We start from the raw sequence: 27779 nt of genomic DNA on the forward strand, positions 1-27779 counted from the left end.
GTAGTTGCACCAAGAGGCAAATTACTCAAATGGAAGAAGCTGCCGTTCAGACAGTGTGTGCATTTAATCAAGTTAAGATACAGCTATATATACACACTTGGCTCCATTTTTGGAACCCTGTGTTTTAACGCTGAGCTGTCTTAGAGATTATACATGTCTCTGGGCAGATATCTTTTCCTTCATACTCCACCTCTCACAATAAGGCCTTTCTTCAAGTACAGTTAATCTGGTTATGAAATACAGTTCTTGGAACAGTAGAGGTGGAAGCTGTTATGGCATTGATACAGCACATTTTACAGAAACAGGGCAACATTGTTTGTGTCTGACCTATTTTAACTGGCAGAGTCTGTGTCTACTTACCTTTGAGCACAACCAACCATGTTACTCCCAAACAGTTTTGTTACTAAGGCATTGGAGTAGTAATGATACAGTCTCTACCGTCCAACCCACTGGCAGCTGCTACTCACATTCTAGGAAACTTTGCCAGTTTTGAATCAAAGAATGTGTCTACTCAGCATTCTATAACATGCTTCCCAGTGCAGGCCGACAAACATGCCTTAGCTCTGCTCATACTACAGTGCTAAAAACAGAAGTGTAGGTGGGGGTGGCATGAGCCCCAGCTCAGGCTAGACATCCGAGTAAGTTCCCACGGGATCAGGCAGGTTTGTACTCAGGTGGGCTAGCCCAGGCCGCCCCCACAGCCACACTGCTTTTAGCATGCCAGCTCAAGCAGAGTATCAGAGGGGTAGCCGTGTTAGTCTGGATCTGTAAAAGCAGCAAAGAATCCTGTGGCACCTTACAGACTAACAGACGTTTTGCAGCATGAGCTTTCGTGGGTGAATACCCACTTCGAGCTCAAGCAGAGTTAGTACATGTTTGTCTACCAGCACTGGGACCCTTAGAGGCAGTAGCACTGGTTTGTGAGTCAGCACTGAGGCCTAGCGGGAACATTGAAGACGGCACCAATCGTGTTTCAAAATATCTATTGTAAAAAGTTTGAAGGTGTCTAGTCTGTTTGCCTGTGCAGATAAACAATGTTGCTCATCACTGAGCAATGTTAACAACAATGAATGTGAGATGACAGGACCAAATCCAGACTCAATTTAGTTACAGAAGAATTCAAAGTTCTGCACTCCTATTAATCAGGTAGAACTAGATGATCATTATAAGTGGAATTTTCTTCTACTTGTGTCCATTTCACGGTGCTGAAATTTAAAGAAAATATATTCACTATAAAATTTGCTGTTAAATGTCACAGTAGCAGACTCTAAAGAAATGGGCAAATACATATTTTAAAACAAAACTATAGTAGGGGGAGAAAGGTGGTCTGTATCTTCCAAGTGGCACTGCAGCTGCAATTTACTTTAACTAGTTCTTGGATTCAGCCTGCCAGGATTAGCAGTGGGGAAGATGAAGATCAGAGAGTACGTGTTCCATTTTTAGGTGTGGCATTATCAAGATCACATAGATTGCTCATAAATGGAAATGTGCTGACACACTCACTATAAAGATGATTATGGTTTTCATTTCTGTTTAAAAAAATGACTACATCTACCACGTACTCAGATAGATCAAAGCGTACCAGAGCTTTTCCCTCTTGTAGCTTTGCATGCTACCTAAAATTTCTAAACTTGGAAGCTAAGTGCTACAACTCCATGGCAAAAAATGACTAGTGAAGTGGTTTAATACAACCTATTCATTCTATCACTCCCATTTTATTTAAAATTTAAAAAGTTTGACTTGAGATATTTATGCACACAATCAAGCCTCACTTATTTGCACATTATGATTATTCCACTCATTTGAAAACAGAAATAGCTCTAATCAACTTTACCAGCAAGCCAGTAGCAAGTCCACACTAATAAGCTCTCAGTAAGACTTTTTACAAGTTCTATCACAGAACACTTGTATACTACTAATTATGCTAAAGTTCAACCACACTTTACAAATAACTGATTGAGGTATATCAGTAGTCGTTATCCTTGCTTTTTTTTTTTATTGATCACTTATTTTCCAATATGCAAGTTAGAAAGGTTCTGCTATATTTCTTTTAAAACTCTAAATGAAGTTTCAGTTCAGGACATGTCCATACTTTAAATGTCATTTACTAATTTTCTTTTAGGCTGATGTTTGTGGTTATGTTTCAGAATGCCAACATTTTAAGTGCCCATCCTGATATCATTACTGAAAGACATACCTTGTGAATCCATTCATACTCTCCAAATTTGGAATCAAAGGTTCCTTTTTGAAGAGACCTCAGCTTTAAGGTAAATCGTGGCCCAAGCTCTTGAATTCCCACTTTCTTTTCACTCTTGAAGATGTACCTTCAAAGCCAAAGGGGAACACTTTAGGGTGGGATGCTACAGGAATGCAGTTTTTCTTAGCCACTAGCAAAATTTGAGAAAAGATTACCTGTGAAATCTAAAAAAGATATAGTCTCGCTGATTGTGAAACGTAGCTACTTGTCTTCCAATGAATTGAGGATCATGTGGGAAGAGAGAGGCAAACATGCGACCAATGGAATGGCCCAGTCGTGTTGTAAAGTTATTCAGGATCACTTCAGGTTGATGTTTTGTGGGCTCCTTTCCTTTTCGCTGGAATGAAAGTAACAAGGTAGGGAGGATAAGATAAATACAAAAAACATTTTCAAAGATACATATTCAAAGACAGAAATTTGAACTAATATAAAAGAGAGGGGAAGAAGGTTAAGGCCAAAAGATGTATTAACTCCACATGTTAAATGCCATAAAGAACATATATATCTAGTGCAGCATCAGTTGGCAACATTTAAGGACCTCAACATTCTACTAATTCATTGTTCAAAAAACCACAAGTTTCTTGAATAAATGTGAAGAGAATGATAGTTATTCATTCTATATTTCCCCCTCACTAATATATTGAAAGGGTATTCCACTACCCCGCCCCCCCCCCCCCCAAAAAAAAAAAAAAAGTTCAGCCATCACAAAAATCTTGAAAGTCTCTGTGGACATTCAAGTCTAACTGCTTCCAAAGCTACCCTTTCATCCTTCCATCCAGGCCAACTTTTAATGAAGCCAGATTGACTAAAGGTCATTTCAGTTCCTTCATTGTTAAAGTGCATTAAAAAAAGAGCGCAGTGCTTTTAGACTAGTTGGGGCTAAACAAGAATTCAGTATTTCCAGTACACCATCAGGATTCCTATACATTAGTGATGGCACTGTATAAAAAACAAAGTGAGAGATTATCTATATAAAGTGGACAACTGAGACTTTTGGAGTTGGTACACAACTGATTTTATATAATGCTATTGCAATGAGTGTAAAAATGTATCTGAGATAAAAACAAAGCAATCAATCCACTGCAGGAATTGTTGGGTAAAAGTCTGTTGCCTCTGCTGTGTAAGAAGTCAAACTAGAGAATAGTGGTCCTGGTCCTCCTTGCCTCAAAAACGGTACATCACCACCATCTTTATGAAACCAACTGAACTTCATGCAAGTCTGAATAGTTTCCTCTGTAGACAAAAGTTAAGAAAATGTGAAAGAAAAAACTTTTACCACTAAGCAATTTGGATCATGCATTTATTAGTTTTCTGCTGTTATTGAGGGGAATAATAAACCTCACCTTTATTTCTTTACGCAGACGAACACTGCTCATTCTAAAATGAGCAGTTGGACCATCAGGCAAATGACTTAAAACAAGTCCATCTGTTTCAGAGAGTTAAGAATAGCTGGTATAGATATGAAGTTCAGAACGCAATTTAAACAATACAACAAAAGTGATTTATATAGAAACCTGTGTTGAGTTCCACAGAAATAGTCAACATTATATTAGAACTCTTCTAATTTACACAACCTATATTTCATATACAAGACAGCTATACCTACCCTCTTCTCAGCAATAATGGAGCTTGGGAGTGCTATAACAAGGTCTCATATTACTAAAATTTCCATACTTACACAAAGACACTACAGAAAATGTATTAGTATACTAAATATCATTAAAACTTTGTCAAATAGTTAACCAGAACACATTATGTTCTATTTGTTTGTTCATTTTCTATTTTGCTATAGATCACTATAAACCTAACAATGAAAGTTTACGTTTATTAACAAAATCCAACAGCTGATTAAACTGCTTAAATTTAGTGCAATAAGAATGTGTATTCATTAAGTTGTCTCAGACAATTGGAGCGGTTCACTTATTAAGAAATCCAAGCCATACACAGAATGCCAGTATATTGGATACATTCAGCATTTCTTTACTTAATCACAAAGAATATCCCTCCATTTAAAGCGCTAAATTGATGCCATTATGATCAAACATAAAAACAATAGATACAAGGATGTGGCCACATCTAATACCAATATGGAACCATATTATGGCACCTGCGCTGTGGGCCTCAGAATTAACCTGAGGCATGCAGATATCAGAGTAGCATGTTACTGTTCTTGTAACTTTGCATTTATAAGGTTTTAAGTTACAGTTCGAGACAGAGCCAAAAATGGCCTTTGGTTTCATATTTGGCCTGTAGAAAAGTAGAAATACTGGTTCTTAACTTCTAAAGAAAGTGAAAAATTGCACTATATCAACCTGAAGTTGACAGTGAAGTGAAGACAAAAGCATAAAGGATCTGGGAGAGATCTTGGAGACTTACATAGCCCCATTACTTTCTTCTTAACTTTGTCCAGAATCAGCGTACTAATATCTTTATAATATAATAGCGATAACTCTATGAAGAAACTCCCTCTTGTATATGAAGGATTCTTGGTATTTTGCGATCTTCATTAATAACAATCAGATCTGTGAAGTCTCGTGAGATGCACTGTGGGATAATTCTTTTCAGAGCCAGTCCTCTTCGATAGTAAACATGTGAGTTAGGTATGATAGTAGACAGCTGTTCGCAGAATCTCACTGTTCTCTGCACAATAGAAAACCTTGATTGCAATCTCTCAATTGTTGGGTATATTGTAAAGATCATAAAAAGGGTTACATTTCATACAACTGCCTCCTCCTTTAAGTGTACCAAGCTACCCCTTCATCAAATACAGTAAAAGTTGTGTTATTTGGCACTTTGTCAACCAGAAAACGCTATTAACCAGCATTTCTGATATTTGCCAATTCAAATCTTCAATCTAGTAACCGAGACTAGTATACTGACCAGGAGGTTATGCAATTACACATTCTGCACTCTACTTTTATGCAAAAGAGGCAGAAGACAAGTAAGCAAGTGGACAGGGATTTTTCAAAAAAAGCAGCTTCCAGGGTGTGTCATAGGGTCATCACAGATTCAGCCCAATCTCCTATACCTTCTACATCTACAGTAATTGATGTTGATGATAATGACCCTGAGGCACTGCAAGATCCTGAAGTGTCTTCTGAACATAATTTAATCTATGATGATTCAGTGTTAAGTGTATTTTTCGTGATTTGGGTGTACGTGATGCGTGCAGCCCACATATCACTGTGGTGTCATAAGATAACCTACTGAATAGAAAACTTTACTGTATACACCTAAGTGCTTCAAGAAACCAACCACTCTGCAGTGCAGTACTACTATGGGATTGATGAGTACTATTTTATAGTTTGTTTTATTGTATTCTAATTCTTTGAAAATTGGTATTCCATTGGTAAGTATAACTCTTAGTTAACTGTAATTTTTGACTAACCGGCACCCCCCATTCCCTCAACATGCCGGATAACAAAGCTTTTACTGTACTGTGTTTTTCTTAAACATTTCTTCCATGAACTTTACCAATGTTAACACAAAGCAAAATGTTGTACATTGGAACACACCACACAGTCACTAGAGAAAAACATGTCTGATATTCTGCTGCATTACAGGTCTGAACTGTATTGTCCATCTTCTACTTAGAAAATGAACTACTGAGGGCAAGGACAGTAGCTTCCTCCATTTTGGAGAGCACTCTCTGTGTTAACACTCAAAAACTGCAGAAAACAATTTTAAGAGATTCCATTATTCCTCAAACACAGTCAAGTGGAAAAATTCTAATATTAAGTAATAGCACTCATGTTTTTAATACGGTAACATTAAAAGGACACTGTCAGCTTGCAAATAAATCACTTAAAAAAAAAAAGAGTTAAAAGTAGTTTCAGGTATGACACCTGCCCAAGTCCCCTGACAAGTTGAGATTTTACAAATCACATTTTCCTAATTTTAAAAAGTGATTTTTGTTCTTCTATGCTCTGTGCAAAAATCACCAATAACACCAATCCTGCAATAAAAAACTGTGTTGGCACAAGGCTCTACTCACAAAGAGCTCATTGCAGGATTGAGATCAAAGGGAAGGAACAGACTATAAGCAAAGTAAACCAACAAAAAAAAAAATTCAGATAGAGATGCAGTTTTCAATTTGGAGGTGCAAATGTAGAGGGCCTGTGAACGGCATTACATTTAAAAATCTACAGACTGAAGTCTCCTATTCATCAAATTAAGAGATAAAGCTTAAGACAGTGGCAGTAAACATTTCCTGATGCTGCACTGCCAACGTACATCTATCCTGACACAGAGGAACCACTTACTCAAGAATTAAGACGTTTCCCTGCCCATTACGAACAAAGGGATTGTTGTTTAAGTCACTTCTGGACTCCAGTTGCACCATCAAGCATGAAATGAAAACTTCTATTCCATAATCAGCTGCCTAAGTCTTTCAGACCCCCCATAAAGTGATTCACAAAAATTTAAAGATTACACTTAAATTTTGTAAATGTACTTTACCCCACGAGGTCTATCTGATGTTGTGATAAGAATCTTGGGAACTGTCTGTCTATTGAAGTATGGTGCAAACTCATCGGTAGATTCGTCAAAAGCAACCTGGGAACAAAAAATATGGCGAATTAAAAAACTTCTAGGAAAAAAACACTTTTTTTATTTCTAAAAATAATTGTCCACTTTGGCTTAAAAGTGGCACCATTATCCACTTTGGCTTAAATTCTGGCGCCATTAAAGTCAGTAGCAAAATTCTATATGGGTCCAAGTTCTGGCCTATACTGTATTGTTTAGTCAATCTGTCCCATTCTGTATCTGTGTTTATAACAACGTATAATACAATGGGAGATAAGATGACAGACAAGCTTGCTAAGAAGTTATTCAGCAATGGGAAATTATCTTAAATGATAAAAGAATGACATCATCTGCAGCATTATCAATTCATAAATGCGCTAACACCGGAGTGGAAAATAAATATTCAAAGTTTATAATCAGTCCTTTTTTAGTTAAAGCACATTTTGGAGGAAATCATGGTTTAACACATATGTAGGGATTATACATTTACCTCTTCATCATTAGGATCTACAGTTGTTTCGTCATAAACTCTCTGATTTTCAATTGTCTTCGGTACAGGCTTTGGTGGTGCCTTTAATATAGAGAATTTTATTAAGAACACAAGAAATTACAGCAATAATCCCCTTTAAAAAATAAAATGTAAGGCATTATTTGTACTTTGTGGTACTGAGGGCTTGTCTACATGGTGCTGGCAAAGCACACTACAGCAGTGGTTCCCAAACTTTAACAACCTGTGAACCCCTTTCACTAAAATGTCAAGTCTTGCGAACCCCCTCCTAAAAATGAATATTTCCAGGGATTTTCTCCTTTACCTGAGTATAAATTATAAAAGCAGTGATCTTTGAAATATAAAATTTGTTTTTATGACATGCTTATTACACACTATTATTATTATTATTTATCATTACAGTATTTTTATTAGAATCAAACAAAACGCAGAGACAAAATTTCTCGATACTTTAAATGACTGCTTACTGGAGCAGCTGGTACAGGAATCCACTAGGGTAGAGGCAACTCTCGATTTAGTCCTGAATGGAGCGCAGGATCTGGTCCAAGAGATAACTATAACAGGACCGCTTGGAAATAGTGACCATAATATAACAACATTTAACATTCCTGTGGTGGGAAGAACACCTCAACAGCCCAATCCTGTGGCATTTAATTTCAGAAAGGGGAATTATGCAAAAATGAGGAGGTTAGTTAAACAGAAATTAAAAGGTACAGTGACTAGAGTGAAATCTTTGCAAGCTGCATGGACACTTTTCAAAGACACCATAATAGAGGCTCAACTTAAATGTAAACCCCAAATTAAAAAACACAGTAAAAGAACTAAAAAGAGCTACTGTGGCTTAACAACCATGTAAAAGAAGCAGTGAGAGATAAAAGGAATCTTTTAAAAAGTGGAAGTCAAATCCTAGTGAGGTAAATAGAAAGGAGCATAAACACTGACAAATTAAGTGTAATAATGCAATAAGAAAAGCCAAAGAGGAGTTTGAAGAACAGCTAGCCAAAAACTCAAAAGGTAATAACAAAATGTTTTTTAAGTACATCAGAAGCAGGAAGCCTGCTAAACAACCAGTGGGGCCCCTGGATGATCGAGATAGAAAAGGAGCACTTAAAGACGATAAAGTCATTGCGGAGAAACTAAATGAATTCTTTGCTTCAGTCTTCACGGCTGATGATGTTAGGGAGATTCCCAAACCTGAGCTGGCTTTTGTAGGTGACAAATCTGAGGAATTGTCACAGATTGAAGTGTCACTAGAGGAGGTTTTGGAATTAATTGAGAAACTTAACAGTAACAAGTCACCGGGACCAGATGGCATTCACCCAAGAGTTCTGAAAGAACTCAAATGTGAAGTTGTGGAACTATTAACTAGGATTTGTAACCTGTCCTTTAAATCAGCTTCTGTACCCAATGACTAGAAGATAGCTAATGTAATGCCAATATTTAAAAAGGGCTCTAGAGGTGATCCTGGCAATTACAGACCGGTAAGTCTAACATCAATACCTGGCAAATTAGTTAAAACAATAGTAAAAATTGTCAGACACATAGAAGAACATAAATTGTTGGGCAAAAGTCAACATGGTTTCTATAAAGGGAAATCATGTCTTACTAATCTATTAGAGTTCTTTGAAGGGGTCAACAAACGTGTTTATACTGTGTACAGATGTGGTCCTCTCATCTCAAAAAGGATATACTGGCATTAGAAAAGGTTCAGAAAAGGGCAACTAAAATGATTAGGGGTTTGGAACAGGTCCCATATGAGGGGAGATTAAAGAGGCTAGAAGTTTTCAGCTTGGAAAAGAGGAGACTATGGGGGATACGATAGAGGTATATAAAATCATGAGTGGTGTGGAGAAAGTGAATAAAGAAAAGTTATTTACTTGTTCCCATAATATATGAACTAGGGGCCACCAAATGAAATTGATGGGCAGCAGGTTTAAAACAAATAAAAGGAAGTTCTTCACATAGCACACAGTCAACCTGTGGAACTCCTTGCCTGAGGAGGTTGTAAAGGCTAGGACTATAACCGGTTTAAAAGAGAACTGGATAAATTAATGGAGGCTAAGTCCATTAATGGCTATTAGCCAGGATGGGTAAGGAATGGTGTCCCTAGCCTCTGTTTGTCAGAGGGTGGAGATGGATGGCAGGAGAGAGATCACTGATCATTACCTGTTAGGTTCACTCCCTCTGGGGCACTTGGCATTGCCCACTGTCGGTAGACAGGTTACTGGGCTGGATGGACCTTTGGTCTGACCCAGCATGGCCCTTCTTATGTTCTTATGTATTACATTATGAAAACTGCAACACTCTTCCACTATCTCACTTTTGTAGCTTGTATCACTTTGAATAAGCCTGTTATAAGACAAGGCTCCTATGTTTCATCAAGGAGTATCGGATGTGAAACAGCATGAAGGTATTTAAGAAGCCAATCCAAAGAGTTCCTCCTACACAAGCATTCGGGGCTTGAGCAGTCCAGACAAACAACGCATGTTACAACAAAGCTTAAACTTGTTTTTCATAATAATCTTAAAAACAATACTAGCTGCCTATTTAATTTTAAGAACAGCAAAAAATATTCACCTCCCTTTCCATTTCTTATAAGGAGTCTTGAAGTTTAAATCTCCTCAATGTGATAGATATGTTTGCTTTGATCTGCTTAGCTCTTGGAAGTCCAGGGGCTCCAGGCTGCTGGCCCTGTGCTGCCCAGGATATCTGTCCGCCATTAGGGATTTTTTCCTGGGAACCCCCTGTAACATTTGGGGGTTCACGAACCCCAGTTTGGGAACCACTGCACTAGAGGGATGTGATTTGTTCAGTGCTTTAATATGTTGTGCTCTAACTACCTGTGGGGGAGGGATAGCTCAGTGGTTTGAGCATTGGCCTACTAAACCCAGGGTTGTGAGCTCAATCCTTGAGGTGGCCACTTAGGGATCTGGGGCAAAAACTGGTCCTGCTAGTGAAGGCAGGGGGCTGGACTCAATGACCTTTCAAGGTCCCTTCCAGTTCTAGGAGATTGGTATATCTCCAATTATTACCTTGCATAAACCCTGTTGGCATGCTCTAAAGGAACCTAGTTCACATCAACATAGTTTCTTACAAATCACACCCTTCTGGCACATTTTGCCATGCTAAGTAGACAAGCTTTGAGTCAAACAATGAGCTCAATTCCACATTCAAATGAGTGACTCAATTATTCTGTAATGTATTTTATGTCAGTTTTTAGTAATAATTCTTTAAAAGCTAGAAGATACTCTAAGACAGCAGTTCTCAACAGGGGTCTGAGACCACCTGGGAGGGCCGCAAGCAGGTTTCAGTGGATCTGCCAAGCAGGGCCGGTGTTAGACTCACCGGTGCCCAGGGCAGAAGCCCAGAGCCCCGCCACTTGGGGCTAAACAACACCGGCTCTGGCTTTTATATGCAGAAAAACAATTGTTGTGGCACAGGTGGGGCATGGAGTTTTTATAACATGTTGATGAGGCCTCAGAAAGAAAAAGGCTGAGAACCTAGAACAAGTTGTGCTCTTTGTCTACACTACAGAGACTATACTGGCATAGGTATGTTGCCATAGCTATGCTGGCATAAACCCATAGTACAGACACAGCCTACACCAATGGAAAAGGTTTACCCACTGGTGTAGGAACACCACCTCCCTGAGTGACAGTAGCTAAGTCAACAGAGGCATTCTTCTGTTGACCTAACTGCATCAACACTGGGGATTAAGTCAGCATAGTTACATAGACAGATGTGGATTTTTCATACCCCAACCGAGGTAGCTAAATCAACCTCAAGTTTAAGTGTGGCCGAGGCCTTACTTTGTTTGTACATCAGTGATACCATCACCTTAATTCTGAAAGGAGATCATTACTTTAATACTAGAGAGGCAATATATGGAGCAGAACACATGGCTACAATATTCAACCCACTTAGTTTCCAAGTTCCTAGGAAGTGATTGTTCCCCATTATGTTCCCCGTTTCTTCTTTCTGTGTCAGCCTGTTTTTTTCTTCCCCACCATTCTCTCCAGGCTTCAGCCAGTAGCTGTGAAAGAAAAGCACCATGTTCCTGCTGCAAAATATTTTACCCACAGCATCCGCTGTAAAGTTGATTAAGATCACACAGCGTTAGGCTGTTTCACTCAAAGCAGCATTAGATACAGAGTGCATTAGTACAGGAATGTACAAGTAATGTCTCCAGCTCCTTGTAAACATTGCAACGGTGGAGATCCCCCTGCCCCTCCTCCCCCCACACGGGTGTCACTGGGTTTCAGCAATAACCAAAATACAATTTATTCACTGAGAGTATAAATGAGGATTTATCATCAGTTTACCCGGGACTGCTGTTGAGACACAGTGTTGTATAGTGATTCTGTCAAATGGCTAGAGCCTATTTTCAGGACAGCCCTAATTTTTCCCAATTTTACAGTCCATTTGACTGAACCACCTGAGAAATTATTGCCCAAAGTCATACCACAATTCAACAGAATATTAAACAACGGCTCTCTTAGATTCTAACCAATACTCACTGCATCTCAAAAGATGTGAACAGTACTGTAATCACGAATGGTCTGACAACAAAATTATAAAGCATCCACTATCTCCAGTTTGTTAGAGCATGTTTAGAGAAATAATTCCAGGTATCAAACTGCAAAAGTTATAATACTAAACTTAACATAAAAAATTAAAGGGGATGTGAATATTATACCATGTATAATGCTTTACAGACACAAATAGTAACACACAGGACACTATGAATAACTTTCTTTTACCTTATCTCCAAGGGCTTCTCTCTCCTTTCTCCGTTTTTTCTTATTTGCCAATTTCTCCTGAATAAGACAGACATCTGACTGGTTAGCTGGAAACAGTAGGTTAAAGGCAGCTCTGCATATACATGCCACACTGCTGTACTTAGCACAGGAATCCTCTCTCTACACTGGGTCCATCCGCGGCCCCTTCACAGAGAGGAATGACCTTAGCTTCAAAACCATTTGCTGGGAAGTATTTTAATGCTGCATTCAGTGACAGAGCCAAAAATGGGACACACCTCCCCCATCCTTCTCCCTTTGAAACACTGTTTCCTGTGCTGCCCTGGGTCTCCGGCTGCACGGGGTCTTGTCTTATACTTAGCGTGTGAGCTCTCCGGGGCAGGGTCTGTCTTCCCGACTGTTTGCACAGCCCCTGGCCCAGCGGGTCCTGGCCCAGGCGCTGCAATACAAACACCGCAACACGCCCCCGGGCAGGCAGAGCTCTGAGCCCCGCAGGCAGCCCAGCCAAGGGGTGGCCGGGGGGCACCGGTCAGCAAGGGGCTCCCCGCACGCAGGCCCGGGCAGGGCACCTGAGCGCCCCCGGCCTCCCACCTTCCTCTGCTGCTGCTTCCAGCGCAGGAACATGAAATGGCGCCGCTGCTTGTTCTTGATCTCGGACACGCTGAATGCCGGCGGGAACAGGGCCTGCTCCGGGGCCCGCGCCGCGTCCCCGGGCCCCTCGGCCGAGCCCGCCGCTCCGCTAGCCATGCTGCCCGGGCCAGACATTTTCCTTCCGGGGCCGCCACCAGACCCTCTAACTGCGCCTGCGCAAACGGGAGGCACGGTCCCGGCGCAGGTAGGGACCGGAAGCGAAAGTCGGGAGGGGGGGTGGAGAAGGCAGGACGCACGTGTTTCTTTCCAACCAACCAGCAACTGGTTTGTGCGCCTGCGCGATACGAGTGGGGCGAGAACGAGTGTTTCTTAGTCGAGACCGCGATAAAAATAGAACCAGGCGCAAAACTGTGTGCGCCTGCGTCAGACGAGGTGGGCTACGGGAGGGAGCGCTGACGGTGCGCGCCCCTCCGCGCTGGAGACGGCACGGGTCGCGCGCGCGCACGCTCGCTCGCTCGCGTCCGTCTCTCTTCGCTGCGCCTGCCGGCCCCTGTGGGGGGAGGGCCCTGTTTGCGCGGGCGCGGGCGCGGGCGCGGTGTCCCTGGCTGGCCCCAAGCGCGCAGCCCTTATTGTTTTGGCGTGGGAGTGCCTGGCTTGCTGGTTTTCATAAAGAGCAGCTAATGCTTTTAAATACCGTGTGTCAGTTTCCCTTTGAAGTGGTTTGAGAGGCAGATGTCATCAGAGATAGGCTGAGCACAGGCTGGGGAGCCAGGGCAACACATTCTAGAGTAGACCTTGCAATGTGATCTTGGCTTGTTGCACAACCTGACATTGTTTGAGTTTCCACATCTTAAAATTGAGATAATTTTTACTTACTTACTTGCCTCCCAGCAGGGGGTGAGGATTAATTATTTAGCTTTTATAAGGCACCTTCAAGTTTAAAAACTCTTAACTATAAGCTAAGTATTTAATGGGAAAATAGTAGATTGTAAGCTCCTTAGGGTGAGGGCCTTGTTGCTTTACATGTCAAAGCATCTAAAACACCAATATAAAAAAGACAGCATAGAAATAAATATGAATAAAAATATATGCTTCCACGCACTAATTTTCAACGTTGCCATTTTGTCAATACATGGTTTGGTTTTGAATTAATAATTCTGATGATACTTGTGACAGTAGTTGTGGAGCCTGTAGATTCAGGTGAGTGAGTGCGGACAGCAGTATGCTAGAGAATTCTGCCCAAGTGCCAAATATAGTAATGGCTGTGAGGTGAGAGTTATTATTAAAACAGTATTGGCCAGGGGTACATTTTGGAGACTGGGAGTCAGAACTCTTGAGTTCCCCAGTTACAGTGACACTTAACTTTGTGCATGACTGTAGGCTGTTCACTTAACCTTTGCATGCTTCACTATACCCATATGTAAATAGGGATATTAGTAACTACTCATCTTGCAAAGAACATTGAGATCATCAGATGAAAGGCAGTTCCTGAATGTAAAGTATTATTAATACATAATTTATAATCAGACAGTCACGCCAACCCTCATAGTCGCACGTATATTCCACAGTCTTGATTTTTTCAAAGCTTCTGTTTTGACAACATTCACACAGCTGTCATATGTTCTCAAATGGAAGTCAGTGGTATGAGCATACTCCCTATTCTGTATTTTCTAGTATATACTCATTGTTTTGCATTTAGCTATTTGCTCAACATGATTTTTTTAAAATTAATTGTAGGACATTGTGGGCACAACAACCTTTTTTGCATGATTGACCCGTCCCCCATATTCTCAATTCTTTAAAATACTGTTTATTTTTGCTAATATGTGAGAATCAGCACATATTTTAAAAAATTATTTTTATCTGAAAGGAACTAAATTATGCCAAGATTCTTAATTATTGTGATAGTGAAACGAGCACTCCCAGACCTAGAGATATTTCACAGCTTTATTAAAATCAGGGGTAGCTTGGTATTCTACTGTATATCAAAAGGAAAACAAATATACTTACATGTCATCTTTATTTATAAGAGATACAATGTCTCTCATTGGCTTGATGGGCCCTGCAGTCTTGTGCTAATTCTAGCTGCAGATTCTAAATACTTATCTCAGGGTTGTTTACAACTGTTATGTCTCAGTGCTAGCAGGCTCAGCTGATGCCCTGGGACAAGCTGCTTCCATACTTTAATAAGAACTGACATTGGGAGTTTCATTTTGGGTTAACTGACAAATGGCTGGTCCAGTTGGGGGTCAGTAATGGCAAAAAACAACATTCAGGTTGTGTATATGGTAGGGAATTATTCTGGAAAAAAATCGCATTTGTGCAACCAGTGGTTGAGCTTCACTGGTGGTAGCACCAATTGGAGCTGTAGCATACACAGAATTCTGGTGGCTTCTGGTTTTTTCCTCCATGTCAGTTAAAGTAACTGGGAGTGAGTTAGGGTCAAGTTGAAAAGAGGGTGTGTACAGCAGGGGATAAAATATGCCATTATGAAGTATTTACAGAGGGAGTAAAGGAAAATAAATGAAAAAATATGAAGGTTAAGGGAGAAGATAAGGTTTTGAAATAGAAAACAGAATGTGTTGAACAATAAGCGTGGAGAACTAGAGGTAAAAGGGAATTACAACTTTAAAAAAAGATTTGAGCGAACAACCAACACTGCGAGGCCATAAATGCATTTATGACTACCTCAGTCACTGTACACAAGCTCAGCTGCTAGGGACAGGTTTTGGGGGAAGCTTAGGGCTCAAGTCCACGCCCTGGGATGTCATGGGCACCAAACCATGGGCGGGGAACCAAAGACATTAAGAAGTAGCAGCAGACAAAAGTAGGCATGCAGGCTATTGCATGAGGAAAGTGGGGCCAAAAGGGGAGGAAGCATGCATGAGTGGCCCAGCTACCAGGAAAACAGGTTGGCAGGGCCTACCCTCACTGGCCTGACCATGATGGGTATGAGGAGTTTGATGCCACAGGGGTGCTTCACCAGCAACGTTGTCAGTGTGAGCAATAGGACGCAATGCATGGACTGGACACATGCACTTTATAGGTCATCTATTGCAATAGCCATTTTGTAGTCACGGACTCCACTGTCACCTGTCCTGCTGTCCAGAGAGGGACCACAGCAACAAAGAAGCACCATAATTCTATTTCCCATTAATCCCATTCACCTCTCTCCCGCACCCTATCCCACTTCTCTCTCCTTGTCCCAGGAAAGCAGGTCAAGAAAAGCATCACTCTTACATATTGCCACTTGTCACTCCAGTGTGGGTCTTCAGGTAGTGCACTGCAGGGTGTCCGATAGTGGTCCACACCACTCAAAGAAAGCTTTTCACAGTCTGTAGGTTTCTGTTTCCCATGTAGCACATCACCAGGTGATGCACCCCAATCCCTAAAGAACAAGCCCCCCTATCAGCACTGAATTGGAGCACCTCACCAACAACATCTTGCACATTGCCTCACCGCCTTATCTGAAACCTCCACTACCTCACCTTCATCTCCCAGCCCGACCTGGCACATCTGCGACATCACCACAGACCCCAAATGCAAGACCCGACATTACCCTGCATACATCCACTGGAACACCATCACTTTATGCCCCTTGCAACATCCTGTTCCCCTGCTATTTCCCCTGTGATCCTGCCCTCGACTAGCTCCCTCCTTGTCTGCAATCTGCCAGTGATCCAGTAAGTGAAACATCACAGGCAGGGTGCCCTGGATATAGCTGCCTCAAGCAACACAACATCAAAATCTAGGCCTATCTCATCCCAAGCTCCAGATCAGGGGCGGCTCTAGGAATTTCGCCGGCCCAAGCAGGGTGGCACGCCGCGGGGGGCGCTCTGGCAGTCGCCGGTCCCGCGGCTCCGGTGGACCTCCCGCAGACGTGCCTGCGGAGGGTCCACTGGTCCCGCGGCTCCAGTGGACCTCCCGCAGGCACGCCTGCGGATGCTCCACCGAAGCTGCAGGACCAGCGGACCCTCCGCAGGCACGCCTGCGGGAGGTCCACCGGAGCCACCTGCCGCCCTCCCGGTGACAGGCAGAGCACCCCCCGCGGCATGCCGCCCCAAGCACGCGCTTGGTGCGCTGGGGTCTGGAGCCGGCCCTGCTCCAGATGAACCCAGGGAGCCACCAAATGCTCCCAGTTCTGGTAATACAAGACTGTTTCTGTTTCCTTATCATCTAGAATAAGGCCCTGGTGTGAAAAATAGCAGGGCTCAGAAGGAGGCATCCAAAAGGTCTCAAACGGGTGCTGTGGCACAGGGATCTTCAGATCAAAGAGGCACACGTGAGCAATGTCATCCACAATGGCGTTACAAGGTCATTTTAGCTCAGAATGAGACGCTGGACAGACTAGTTCTGGCAGTGAATTAGATAGCTGATGTATTGCTAATGCCACCCAGAACCAGGATGCATCTGTTCTCCCTTGGAGGCGATACATGCCAGTGAAGCCTCAGCACTCACCTCCTGAATGTGTCAGAGACGAAGCCCCATCCGGACTGTTACTGTCATCACCTGGAGCCTGGCTACACCGATTTTGGTCCCCCTCTACCTCCCCTACCTCCTTCCCTCCTGGCTTTCCTGTTCTCTCTCCCCCCACTCTCTCTCTCTTTCCTACTCCCTCTTGCTCTTCTGCTCCTGCTCTTCCTCTGACTTTCTCTCTGCTCTCTTCTGTCACCTCTTTGCCTCCTATTTCATCACATTCCCCTCCTTTCTTTCCCCCACTGTTTTCCCCACTGAGCCCAGGTGTCCCTCCATCATGCCCCCTCGTCTGTCTCTGCCTTATCTCTCAGTGCGGTTTGTTCAAAACCCCATCTCTTTCCTCTCTGACACCTTCAGTCAGTCCTCATTGAATGTCTCGTTCCCTGTTGTGCAATCTTACTCACCCCATGTATTTTTAGCCCTTCCCCTCGCAATCCTCTGTCCTCACCCCCATGTCCCCTTCCAGCCCTTTACTTTCCCCACCTCCCAACCCATTTCCTGACCCATACCCTTCCCTGTCTGGGGTCCTCTCTCTCCTTCCTCCTCCCCCTGAAGAAGCCATTCCACCCAACATATGTTTTCCTATTGCATCTTCCCGCACTAGCAACTTAGACCATTAGATGCCCCCCTGCCCCCGCATGTCTCCACAGAGACCGAAACAGAGATTCCCCATCATCAGGCCCCTCTCACTGCTAAGGCTTCCCCATTATCCTGACATATGAGTGCATAATCCTGACAAATATGGATGCTCTAGTCTCTATATGTCTCTTCAAGCTGGCCAAGAATGTGCTGAGATAGCCCATGCCAGGCTTGGGCTTTGTAGCCACTCCACAGGGAAAATGTGGAAGTAGGAGGTGTTGAGTGGTGGTGGGTTTCTGCTTTTAACACCTCCTTCACTGATAGCCCCACTTCCTACAGCACTACACCTTGATAGCCCACCCCACTGTACATGTCTGTAAAGTAGTTTTTTAACTGGATACCGTTTCAATACTGTTCTGTTTTTACCCTTATTATCATTATTTTACCATTATTCTTAGCCTTATTTTAGCATAACATAAGAACGGGGCCGGTCCATCTAGTCCAGTATCCTGTCTTCCGACAGTGGCCAATACCAGGTGCCCCAGAGGGAATGAACAGAACAGGTAATCATCAAGTGATCCATCCCCTGTCACCCATTCCCAGCTTCTGGCAAACAGAGGCTACGGACACTATCCCAGCCCATCCTGGCTAATAGGCATAGATGGAACTATCCTCCATGAATCTATCTAGTTCTTTTTTTAACCCTGTTTTTGTCTTGACCTTCACTACATCCTCTGGCAAGGAATTCCAGAGGTTGACTGTGCGTTGTGTGAAGAAATACTTCCTTTTGTTTGTTTTAACCCCCTAGCTCTTGTGTTATGAGTAAATAACACTTCCTTATTTATTTTCTCCGCACCAGTCATGATTTTCTAGACTATCACGTCCCCCCTTACTCATCTTTTTTCCAAACTGAAAAGTCCCAATCTTATTAATTTCTCCTTATATGGAAGCTGCTCCATACTCCTAATAATTTTTGTTCCTCTTTTCTGAACCTTTTCCAACTCCAATATATATATTTTTTGAGATGGGGCTATCACATCTGCACGCAGTATTCAAGATGTGGGCATACATGGATTTATATAGAGGCAATATGATATTTTCTGTCTTATTTTCTATGCCTTTTTTAATGATTCCAAACATTGTTAGCTTTGTTGACTGCTGCTGCACATTGAGTGGATGTTTTCAGAGAAGTATCCACAATGACTCCAAGATCTCTTTCTTGAGTGGTAACAGTTAATTTAGACCCCATTATTTTATATGTATATTGGGATTCTGTTTTCCGGTGTGCGTTACTTTGCATTTATCAACACTGAATTTAATCTGCCATTTTGTTGCCCAGTCACCCAGTTTTGTGAGATCCCTTTGTAATTCTTCGCGGTCTGCTTTGGGCTTAACTATCTTGAGTAGTTTTGTATTATCTGCAAACAGTGATGAGCTGCCAAATTTTTAACAACGGGTTCCCTCCTCCCTCCAAAATTTTAACAACGGGTTCCCTCCTTCCCCCCACCTCCGTGGGGGGGGCAGTCGTGCCCCATCCAACCCCTCATGTTCCTTAACACACACACTCCGAGACCCCTGACCCATCCCCCCCTTCCCTGTCCCCTGACTGCCCCTTGCCGCCCCACCCAACCCCTCCTCTCATTCTCAATGTCCCCCCAGAACCCCTACCCCATACAACTACCCCTTCTCTCTGTCCCTGAGTGCCCCCACCACCTCATCCAACCCTGCTCTTTCCTGACTGCTCCCCGGGACCCTTGCCCCCATTCAATCCCCCTGTTCCCTGCCCTCTGACTGCCCTGACCCCTATCCACCCCCCCACAACCCACCCCCTCCCTGCCCCCTTACCACACTGCCTGGGGACCGGGTCCACTCTGCCAGGACCACGACCGGCGCGCCGCGAGCCCGACTCCCGGGCCGGCCCGACTCGCCGAGCCGCTCGGGCCGACTCCCCGGGCCGGCCCGACTCGCCGAGCCGCTCGGCCCGACTCCCCGGGCCGGCCCGACTCGCCGAGCCGCTCGGTCCGACTCCCCGGGCCGGGCCGGCACCGGGGCCCGACTCCCCAGGCCGGGCCGGCACCGGGGCCCGGCCGCTCGGCCCGACTCCCGGGCGGGCGGCACGGGCCCGGCCGCTCGGCCCGACTCCCGGGCCGGCACCGGGCCCGGCCGCTGGCGGCAGCCGCGGGCCCGACTCCCGGGCGGCGCTGGGCTGGAGGGAGCCGCGGTCTGGGACCGGGAGCTGCTGAGCCAGCCGCACCTCCCCTCCCCATCCGCGCCCCAGCTTACCTGCTGGCTGCCTCCATGCTGCTTGTTCAGGCTTCCCGCGAACATCTGATTCGCAGGAAGCAGGGGAGGGGGAGGAGAAGGGGGCGGAGCAGGAGAAGAGTGGGCGGGAACTTTTGTTAAATTTAGCAGCCCTTAACAAGCGGTTCTAAAATGGCTGCTAAAATTTAACAACGGGTTCGCGCGAACCCGTGCGAACCCGCTGCAGCTCACCCCTGTCTGCAAATGTTGCCACCTCTCTGTTTACCCCTTTTCCAGATCATTTATGAATATATTGAATAGTACTGGTCCCATTACAGACCCCTGAGGGACACCACTATTTACCTCTCTCCATTCTGAAAACTGACCATTTATTCCTACCCTTTGTTTCCTATCTTTTAACCAGTTACCAAGCCATAACAGCTTACTTTGCTTAAGAGCCTTTGGTGAGGGACCTTGTCAAAGGCTTTCTGAAAATCTAAGTACACTATATCCAATGGATACCCCTTGTCCACATGCTTGTTGAACACCTCAAAGAATTCTAGTAGATTGAGTAAAAGCAGCAAAGAATCCTGTGGCACCTTATAGACTAGCAGACATTTTGGAGCATGAGCATGAGCTTTCGTGGGTGAATACCAATCATGGCTCACCAATCTAGTAGATTGGTGAGCCATGATTTCCCCAGAAACCATGTTCACTCTTCCCCAACAAATCATGTTAATCGATGCATCTGACAATTCTGTTCTTTACTATAGTTTCAACCAGTTTGCTCAGTACTGAAGTTAGACTTACTGGCCAGTAATTGCCGGGATCGTCTCTGGAGCCGTTTTAAAAAATTGGCGTCACATTAGCTATCCTCCAGTCATCTGGTACAGAAGCTGATTTAAATGATAGGTTACATACCACAGTTAGTAGTTCTGGAATTTCACATTTGAGTTCCTTCAGAGCCCTTGTGTGAATACCATTGGGTCCAGGTAACTTATTAATGTTTAGTTTATCAATTTGTTCCAAAACCTCCTCTAATGACACTTCAATCTGGGACAATTCCTCAGATTTGTCACCTAAAAAGAATGGCTCAGGTTTGGTAATCTCCCTCACATCCCCAGCTGTGAAGACTGATGCAAATAATTCATTTAGTTTCTCCACAACGGCCTTATCATCCTTGAGTGCTCCTTTAGCATCATGATTGTCCAGTGGCCCCACTGGTTGTCTAGCAGGCTTCCTGCTTCTGATGTACTTAAAAAAATAATAATTATTTTTTAAGTCTTTGTCTAGCTGTTCCTCAAATTCTTTTTTGGCCTTTCTAATTATATTTTTACACTTCATTTGCCAGAGTTTATGCTCCTTTCTCTTTTCCTCACTAGGATTTAACTTCCACTTTTAAAGGGTGCCTTTTTGCCTCTTACTGCTTCTTTTTACTTCGTTGTTTAGCCACAGTGCCACTTTTTTGGTTCTCTTACTATGTTTTTTAATTTGGGGTATATATTTAAGTTGAGCCTCTATTATGGTGTCTTTAAAAAGTTTCCATGCAGCTTGCAGGGATTTCACTTTTGGCGCTGTACCTTTTAATTTCTGTTTAACTAACTTCCTCATTTTTGTGTAGTTCCCCTTTCTGAAATTAAATGCTACCATGTTGGGCTGCTGTGGTGTTTTCCCCACCACAGGGATGTTAAATTTAATTATATTATGGTCACTATTACCAAGTGGCCCAGCTATATTCACCTCTTGAATCAGATCCTCTGCGCCACTTAGGACTAAATCTAGAATTACCTCTCCTCTTGTGGGTTCCAGAGACTAGCTGCTCCAAGAAGCAGTCATTTAAGGTGTCAAGAAACTTTATCTCTGCATCCCGTCCTGAGGTGACATGTACCTTGTATTGTTTTCATTCAGATTTATGTTGTTTCTGTCTTTTATTTAGACCCTTAGTTGTGGAATTTTATGCAACTGCTTTAGTTAGGTACCACTCCTCCCTCCCCCCGCATTTGTGTAGCACTAAATAGAAGTACATTTTGGCACACACTTTGTTAACAGGTACCTGCTGATGGTCTAGAATACCTCTCAGAGGAGCTGCTTCCATATCCTCCTTCCTCTGTCAACAAGGGACTGTTGCCTCTGGGCCTGTCATGGACACTGATGGTGCCCCTCCTTGAGAGCCACAACCTCCTTCTACTGTTCCTCTTTCTCCTCCTCTGCTGCTACCTCTTCCCCCACATCCCCTTCTGTGGGTGGCCCCTCAGGAACAGGAATCCCACAAATGCACCATTCCAGAAAGATCTCACACACCTTTTTGTGGTTGTACTGTAGTATATCATCAGAAGCACAGAGACACCTCCAAACTTTACCCCTTCAGCTTGATGTCCCCCATTTTCTGTACAGGGTGAAGGACTTTCACTAAACACCTGTGATGCTGTGTCTTGGCCAACCTTAAATTTATAACAATCCTTTTTGTGGACAACTTTCCATAGTAGCACCATTTACTGAACTGCTTCTCTTAATGTTTGCAATATTGCCAATTTTCCTTGTTCTACAAACCAAGTTTAACAATTTTCCAGTTGTTTAAAAATGTCACAAACCAAATTAGAATCCCTTTTTCCATCATGCATATTAGACACGTCTGTACTGACAGCTTCCATCTTCCTAGGAGCTGCTTCCTTTTCTGATGGGCTGCTGCAAGGAAAGAATCAACTTCAATGGCAAATTCCACAGCGTCTTGAAGTGTCCTTGGCCTCCTTTCACTGACCTGAAAGCCAAATCCAGATGAGCATCTATGAATTGGTCAATTGCTAATTTATCCTGGAAGGACTTGTTAGTATCTGGATATGCCAGGAGCACGAGTCTCCTCTGGTCCTCTGCCAGTTCAGGTGGGGTCCCTTTTATCCATCTCATTCTAGCTCTTAGCTGTGCCCTGGCCAGCTCAGATGGATGGTTGGTGCTGAACTGCATATCAAGAGCGTGTACCGGATGTGTTTAGTCAATCTCTTTTCTGGAGGTATGTACTGCAGCACCATTGGAGTTGGTCCCCTCAGGCTGGCTGCTAGAAACTCCCCTCTCTGATCATCTCTGTAGCCGTTTATTTGAGCTATGAAGTTAAACTGAGACAAATTAAAAACAAAAAACAAAAAAAACATGAGGAGTCCTTGTGGCACTTTAGAGACTAACAAATTTATTTGGGCATAAGCTTTCATGGGCTAGAACCCACTTCATCAGATGTATGAAGTAAAAAATACAGGAGCAGGTATAAATACATGAAAGGATGGGGGTTGCTTTACCAAGTGTTAGGTCAGTCTAACAAGATAAATCAATTAACAGCAGGATACCAAGGGAGGAAAAATAACTTTTGAAGTGGTAAGAGAGTGGCCCATTACAGATAGTTGACAAGAAGGTGTGAGTAACAGTAGGGAGAAATTAGTATTGCGGAAATTAAAGTTTAGGTTTTGTAATGACCCAACCATTCCCAGTCTTTATTCAGGCCTAATCTGATGGTATCCAGTTTGCAAATTAATTCCAGTTCTGCAGCTTCACATTGGAGTCTGTTTTTGAAGTTTTTTTGTTGAAGAATTGCCACTTTGAGGTCTGTTATTCAGTGACCAGAGAGGTTGAAGTGTTCTCCCACTGGTTTTTGAAAGTTACAATTCCTGATGTCAGATTTGTGTCCATTTATTCTTTTGCATAGAGACTGTCTGGTTTGGCCAATGTGCATGGCAGAGGGGAATTGCTGGCACATAGAATATCAGGATTGGAAGGGACCTCAGGAGATCATCTAGTCCAACCCCCTGCTCAAAGCAGGACCAATCCCCAGACAGATTTTTACCTCAGTTCCCTAAATGGCCCCCTCAAGAATTGAGCTCACAACCCTGGGTTTAGCAGGCTAATGCTCAAACCACTGAACTATCCCATGATGGTATATATCACATTGGTAGATGTGGAGGTGAATGAGCCCCAGATATTGTGGCTGATGTGGTTAGGTCCTACCAACGGGTATCACCCCTACCACACTGATTCACCCTTCTGCTGGGCTTGGCCAGGCTAGGCGATGAGTCTTCCCACTGCTGCTGGGTTGCAGGGCTGGCTTCAGACCCCAGCGCGCCAAGCGTGCACGTGGGGCGGCATTTTAACTGGAGGGCGGCAGGTGGGTCCGGCGGACCTTCCGCAGTCATGCCTGCGGGAGGTCCAACGGAGCCGCGGGACGACCGGACCTCCCACAGGCATGACTGTGGCGGGTGCGCTGGTCTCGCGGCTCGTGTGGACCTCCCGCAGGCATGACTGCGGAAGCTCCACCGTAGGCGTGGGACCAGCGGCACGTCTGCGGGAGGTCCCGCGGAGGTGCGGGACCGGCACCCGGCAGTGCGAGCGGCGCAGCGCGCCGCCCTGCTTCAGGCGGCGGAATTCGTAGAGCCGCCTCTGCTGGGTTGCATGATCAATCAGAAGTGATGGGAACAGGGCTGCTACCTCCCTGCTGGTGGAACAGCAGAGCTAGCAGAAAAAGCACTGGCAGCTGGAACTCAATGCCTGAATCTCCAAAACTGGGACACTGGGTTCTGGGGGCCAACCAGAATCCCAGACAGCAGGGAGGGATGTGATTGTTTCAAAAAGCTATTTTGAAAAGTACTTATAGATAAAAAAAAAAAAAGTTACTTATACTTTAAGTATCTTTAAATGTACTTAAATACAAGTCGTAAGTACAGAATATTTAAAGCACTTAAATACAAGTATGTAGAATACGTGAATACACTTAAGTACATGGGAACACTTTATTAAAGACTGTATCATAATGTACGTGTGCAATGGGGTTGAATGAAAGTTGCACAGACAACCTTAAGTGTGGCATTTCCTAAAGTTTTTAATAAAGCAAACTGAGGCAAAAAGCCTCATGTTGGAACCATGTTGACCCCCACATTGGTGATCAGCAGGGTTGGAATCTTTAGATCCACAGAACAGACCTCTGCCATTTGTGCTAGCAGAGTAACTGGTAGCAGTACTAAGCTGTTCTCCTTTATGTGGACCAGTCATTAGAAGGGAATGGGACACAGACTTTATTAGTGTGTAGACACTGCATTCCTTACATCGGCTGTTGGCTATCATTCTTGTCAATTTTACGGCTCCATTGGAGGCTTAAAATTTACAAGAAAGCCAACTCCAGGCTCCCAATCGGGCAGCTGCCCGGTCTCCACTCCAAACTGGGCTGCCACCCAGACTCCTGCCTTGGGCTGCTGCGCAGGCTCCACACTGGGAACATTGCTGTGCCCCAGGATACTGGCTCCTCGCCCAGCTGGGAACCAAAAGTCCGGTTACCATGGGGCAGGAGAAAGCGCCAGATCATTAACCTGTGCCAGCCCCTGCTCAGCCAGGGCTGCCTCCTCTGAGGGAAAGAGGCAGAACAAGGGGTGAGACCTGTGGGAAAGAGGCAGGGCAGGGTGTGGGGCCTCGAGGATCTAGTTACCAGCAGTTAGAAAGGTGGCAAACCTCCGGTTTTTGGTAAATTTCTGGGGCAAGGCCAGCAAAACTGTGGACTTCAGTAAGAGTACTAGGAATTTGTGCTAGCAAATAGTGAAGAAACTGACAGTTTTGCAATTTACCAGCCCAGTGACCAGTGCAGGGAGTGGATTAAGTGGCTCAAGAGAGAGTACTGGAAAGCCAGGAAGCAGAACCGCATCTGGGCAACTTGCCAAAATCATGCATGTTTTATGAGGAGTTTGACTGGGCACTGGGCCCTGCATCCAGCGTGGAGCCAATGACAGTGAATGATGACCTGGTCAGCTGGGATGGTGCCCTGTTCGCCCCAGAATCCAGCATGGGGACTGATGGGAGCCAGCAACAGGCACTGAGTGGGGACAGTGAAGTCACTCTGTTGCTGAAACCAGTTCCAGAGCAGGCTTTGGAGCAACAGCAGCATCTTCTGGGTCAGCACTCAGAGGAGCTGATGCACTCCCTGAGAAACTGCCCGCTCTGGAGCTTGCAGCAGACAGACAGAAGCCTCCCCTTGAGCCCAGTAAGTTTCTGGCTCCATTTTAATGTTCATTAATACAGTAATGGGAGGGATTTCTGCTCTCTGAACCAATGCAAAACTAATGGCAGATTGTGTGCCAGCAGTGTGGCTCCCTCATCACCAAATGGAGTTCAAAATGGCAAACAGTAAAGAGCACCTTTAAAGTGTATTTTTACTGGAAAGGCACAGATTTTTGCTAGGGCCATTCCTGTTCATGAAAAATGATAACTTTACATTGTTATACCTGTAAGTATGCCACTCTGTAGCCATTCTATGGTCTATCGAGCCACCTAGAAACAGTGAACTCTGTGTGTGTTTGGGGAAATGTGTTCCATTCGTAAACCTAGTCCATTTCAGTTAGATGTAGTCCATGCAGTCCATAGATGACAAAATCTTTTATCCTAAATATGACTGCAAATTGAAATTTTGTTCAGAAATGTGCTGGGGGTAGGAAGGCTGTGGATTTCTGCATGTTTGCATACAGTCTTAACAGGCTAAGCCATGTGGAAGCTAACACAGCAGCCTGTTGATTCCCTCATGAATTGAGCCAATCCTCTGTGCTTATAGCTGCAAACTTTTCCTGAAGTTCCAGACATGTATTTTAGGGAAGGGCGTATTTTCCAGGGCCATCTTAGTAGATGACCAGCCCATACCACTCATAGATGTGCTGTTCAGTCACTATATGTTTGAATACTTCTGTTGCATAAACTGCAGGTTTCCCACCAGCAGCTTGGAATAACATGTCCCTTTGCCAGTCAGGTACCACAAGAACTGTTATGTCCTCCAAAATGTGGAAGGCCTGAAATCATAGAAAAAGCTTTTGTAGCACAGCCACTGATGGCAGCTTCCGTCCCCTGTCCCCCAGTGCAAGTAGTTTTGCAATTTTCTAAAATCAGAAAAGCAGCTTTGCATTTTTAACTTACCATTGTGCCTGCAATTCTTTTGCTGTGGTTAATGTAGCTGTGTCCAGAGAGCTTCTGTCATCTAAAGCAGCCTTCTCACAATATACTGAAGTTCAGTTTGTAAAAGTATCATTTTATGCCCTTGAAATTTCACAAGGATTTTTTCTGTGTTCATGCCATCTCCACAGCTTTCCCAATCTGCAGCAGACGCCTGGGCCAATATAGTTTCATGGACCATTCCAAGAGGAAGTGTTTCCATGATGAACTTATGGTTGAAGTTCTGGACAAGGCTAACCAGCAGGCCCACTACCAAAGACAGAGGGACTTGTGGCTAGAGGAAGGCCATGCTGCAAGGCAACAGGACATGCTTGGGCTGGCTGCACAGCTTGAGGACTGGATTTCAGTGTGCGAGTAGGCACTTGCTTTTCAGTTCCTGGAACAGGAACGTGACTAAGTGAGGAGGACAGAGCTCAGCAGAAAGAGCTGCTTGAGTGGCTTATCTCACTAATGACAAGAGTAGTGGCTCCTGCTGCATCACCCACACCATGGCCTGAGTCCCCTGCGCGCTAACCTATGCTGCGGTCCAAAAGCAGCTTGGAAGACTCCATGGCTGGGTGACACATGCAATCAGGCCCCATAAGTGGCTGGGCACCCTGCACCATACAGCCTTCCATATTGACCTCCTCCCCTGTGGATGCCTGCATCTCCCTCCCACAGCATCACTAGCACAGGAAAGGAGAACAGGACGCCAGGGGTAGAGTGTTTCTGTCTTGTACATGATTTCACTGTTTGCACTTCCATGCACTTTGTTTTGATTTTTTCCCCTGTAAGGTTCCGTTGTTACTGGTGTTTTGGTGTGGTAATGGCAGCTGGCCTGCCTGTGTAAGGGTCAGTGTACTTTTCTGTTACCTGTTTATAAATAAATAAAAATTATTTCATC

General features: G+C 44.1%; 1 protein-coding gene and 1 long non-coding RNA gene across 3 annotated transcripts in view; one reads left to right on the top strand and one right to left on the bottom strand.

The window, feature by feature from the left end:
* Window positions 1-966: 966 nt before the first annotated feature.
* Window positions 967-27779, bottom strand: part of RPF1 (ribosome production factor 1 homolog) — a 33038-nt gene continuing 6225 nt past the window's right edge. Inside the window, exons 1-9 of one of the 2 annotated variants that reach the window (XM_039486693.1) lie at window positions 12638-12957; window positions 12050-12106; window positions 7272-7352; window positions 6716-6811; window positions 4744-4897; window positions 3601-3683; window positions 2413-2594; window positions 2198-2324; window positions 967-1205 (exon numbers count right to left, since the gene is read on the bottom strand). In XM_039486693.1, coding sequence (XP_039342627.1) covers window positions 1164-1205; window positions 2198-2324; window positions 2413-2594; window positions 3601-3683; window positions 4744-4897; window positions 6716-6811; window positions 7272-7352; window positions 12050-12106; window positions 12638-12811 — 996 coding nt within the window. In that variant the 5' untranslated portion in view covers window positions 12812-12957 and the 3' untranslated portion in view covers window positions 967-1163. Of the gene's footprint in view, window positions 1206-2197; window positions 2325-2412; window positions 2595-3600; window positions 3684-4743; window positions 4898-6715; window positions 6812-7271; window positions 7353-12049; window positions 12107-12637; window positions 12958-27779 lie in introns of those variants that run through there. The other variant, XM_039486694.1, reaches the window with a different exon arrangement.
* LOC120371139 lies at window positions 12960-27672 on the top strand. The gene is made up of 3 exons (XR_005584157.1): window positions 12960-13069; window positions 22593-22940; window positions 27028-27672. It is a non-coding gene; the product is annotated as an uncharacterized LOC120371139 (long non-coding RNA).

Source organism: Mauremys reevesii, linkage group 8, assembly GCF_016161935.1.
Source record: "Mauremys reevesii isolate NIE-2019 linkage group 8, ASM1616193v1, whole genome shotgun sequence".
Lineage (NCBI taxonomy): Eukaryota > Metazoa > Chordata > Testudines > Geoemydidae > Mauremys > Mauremys reevesii.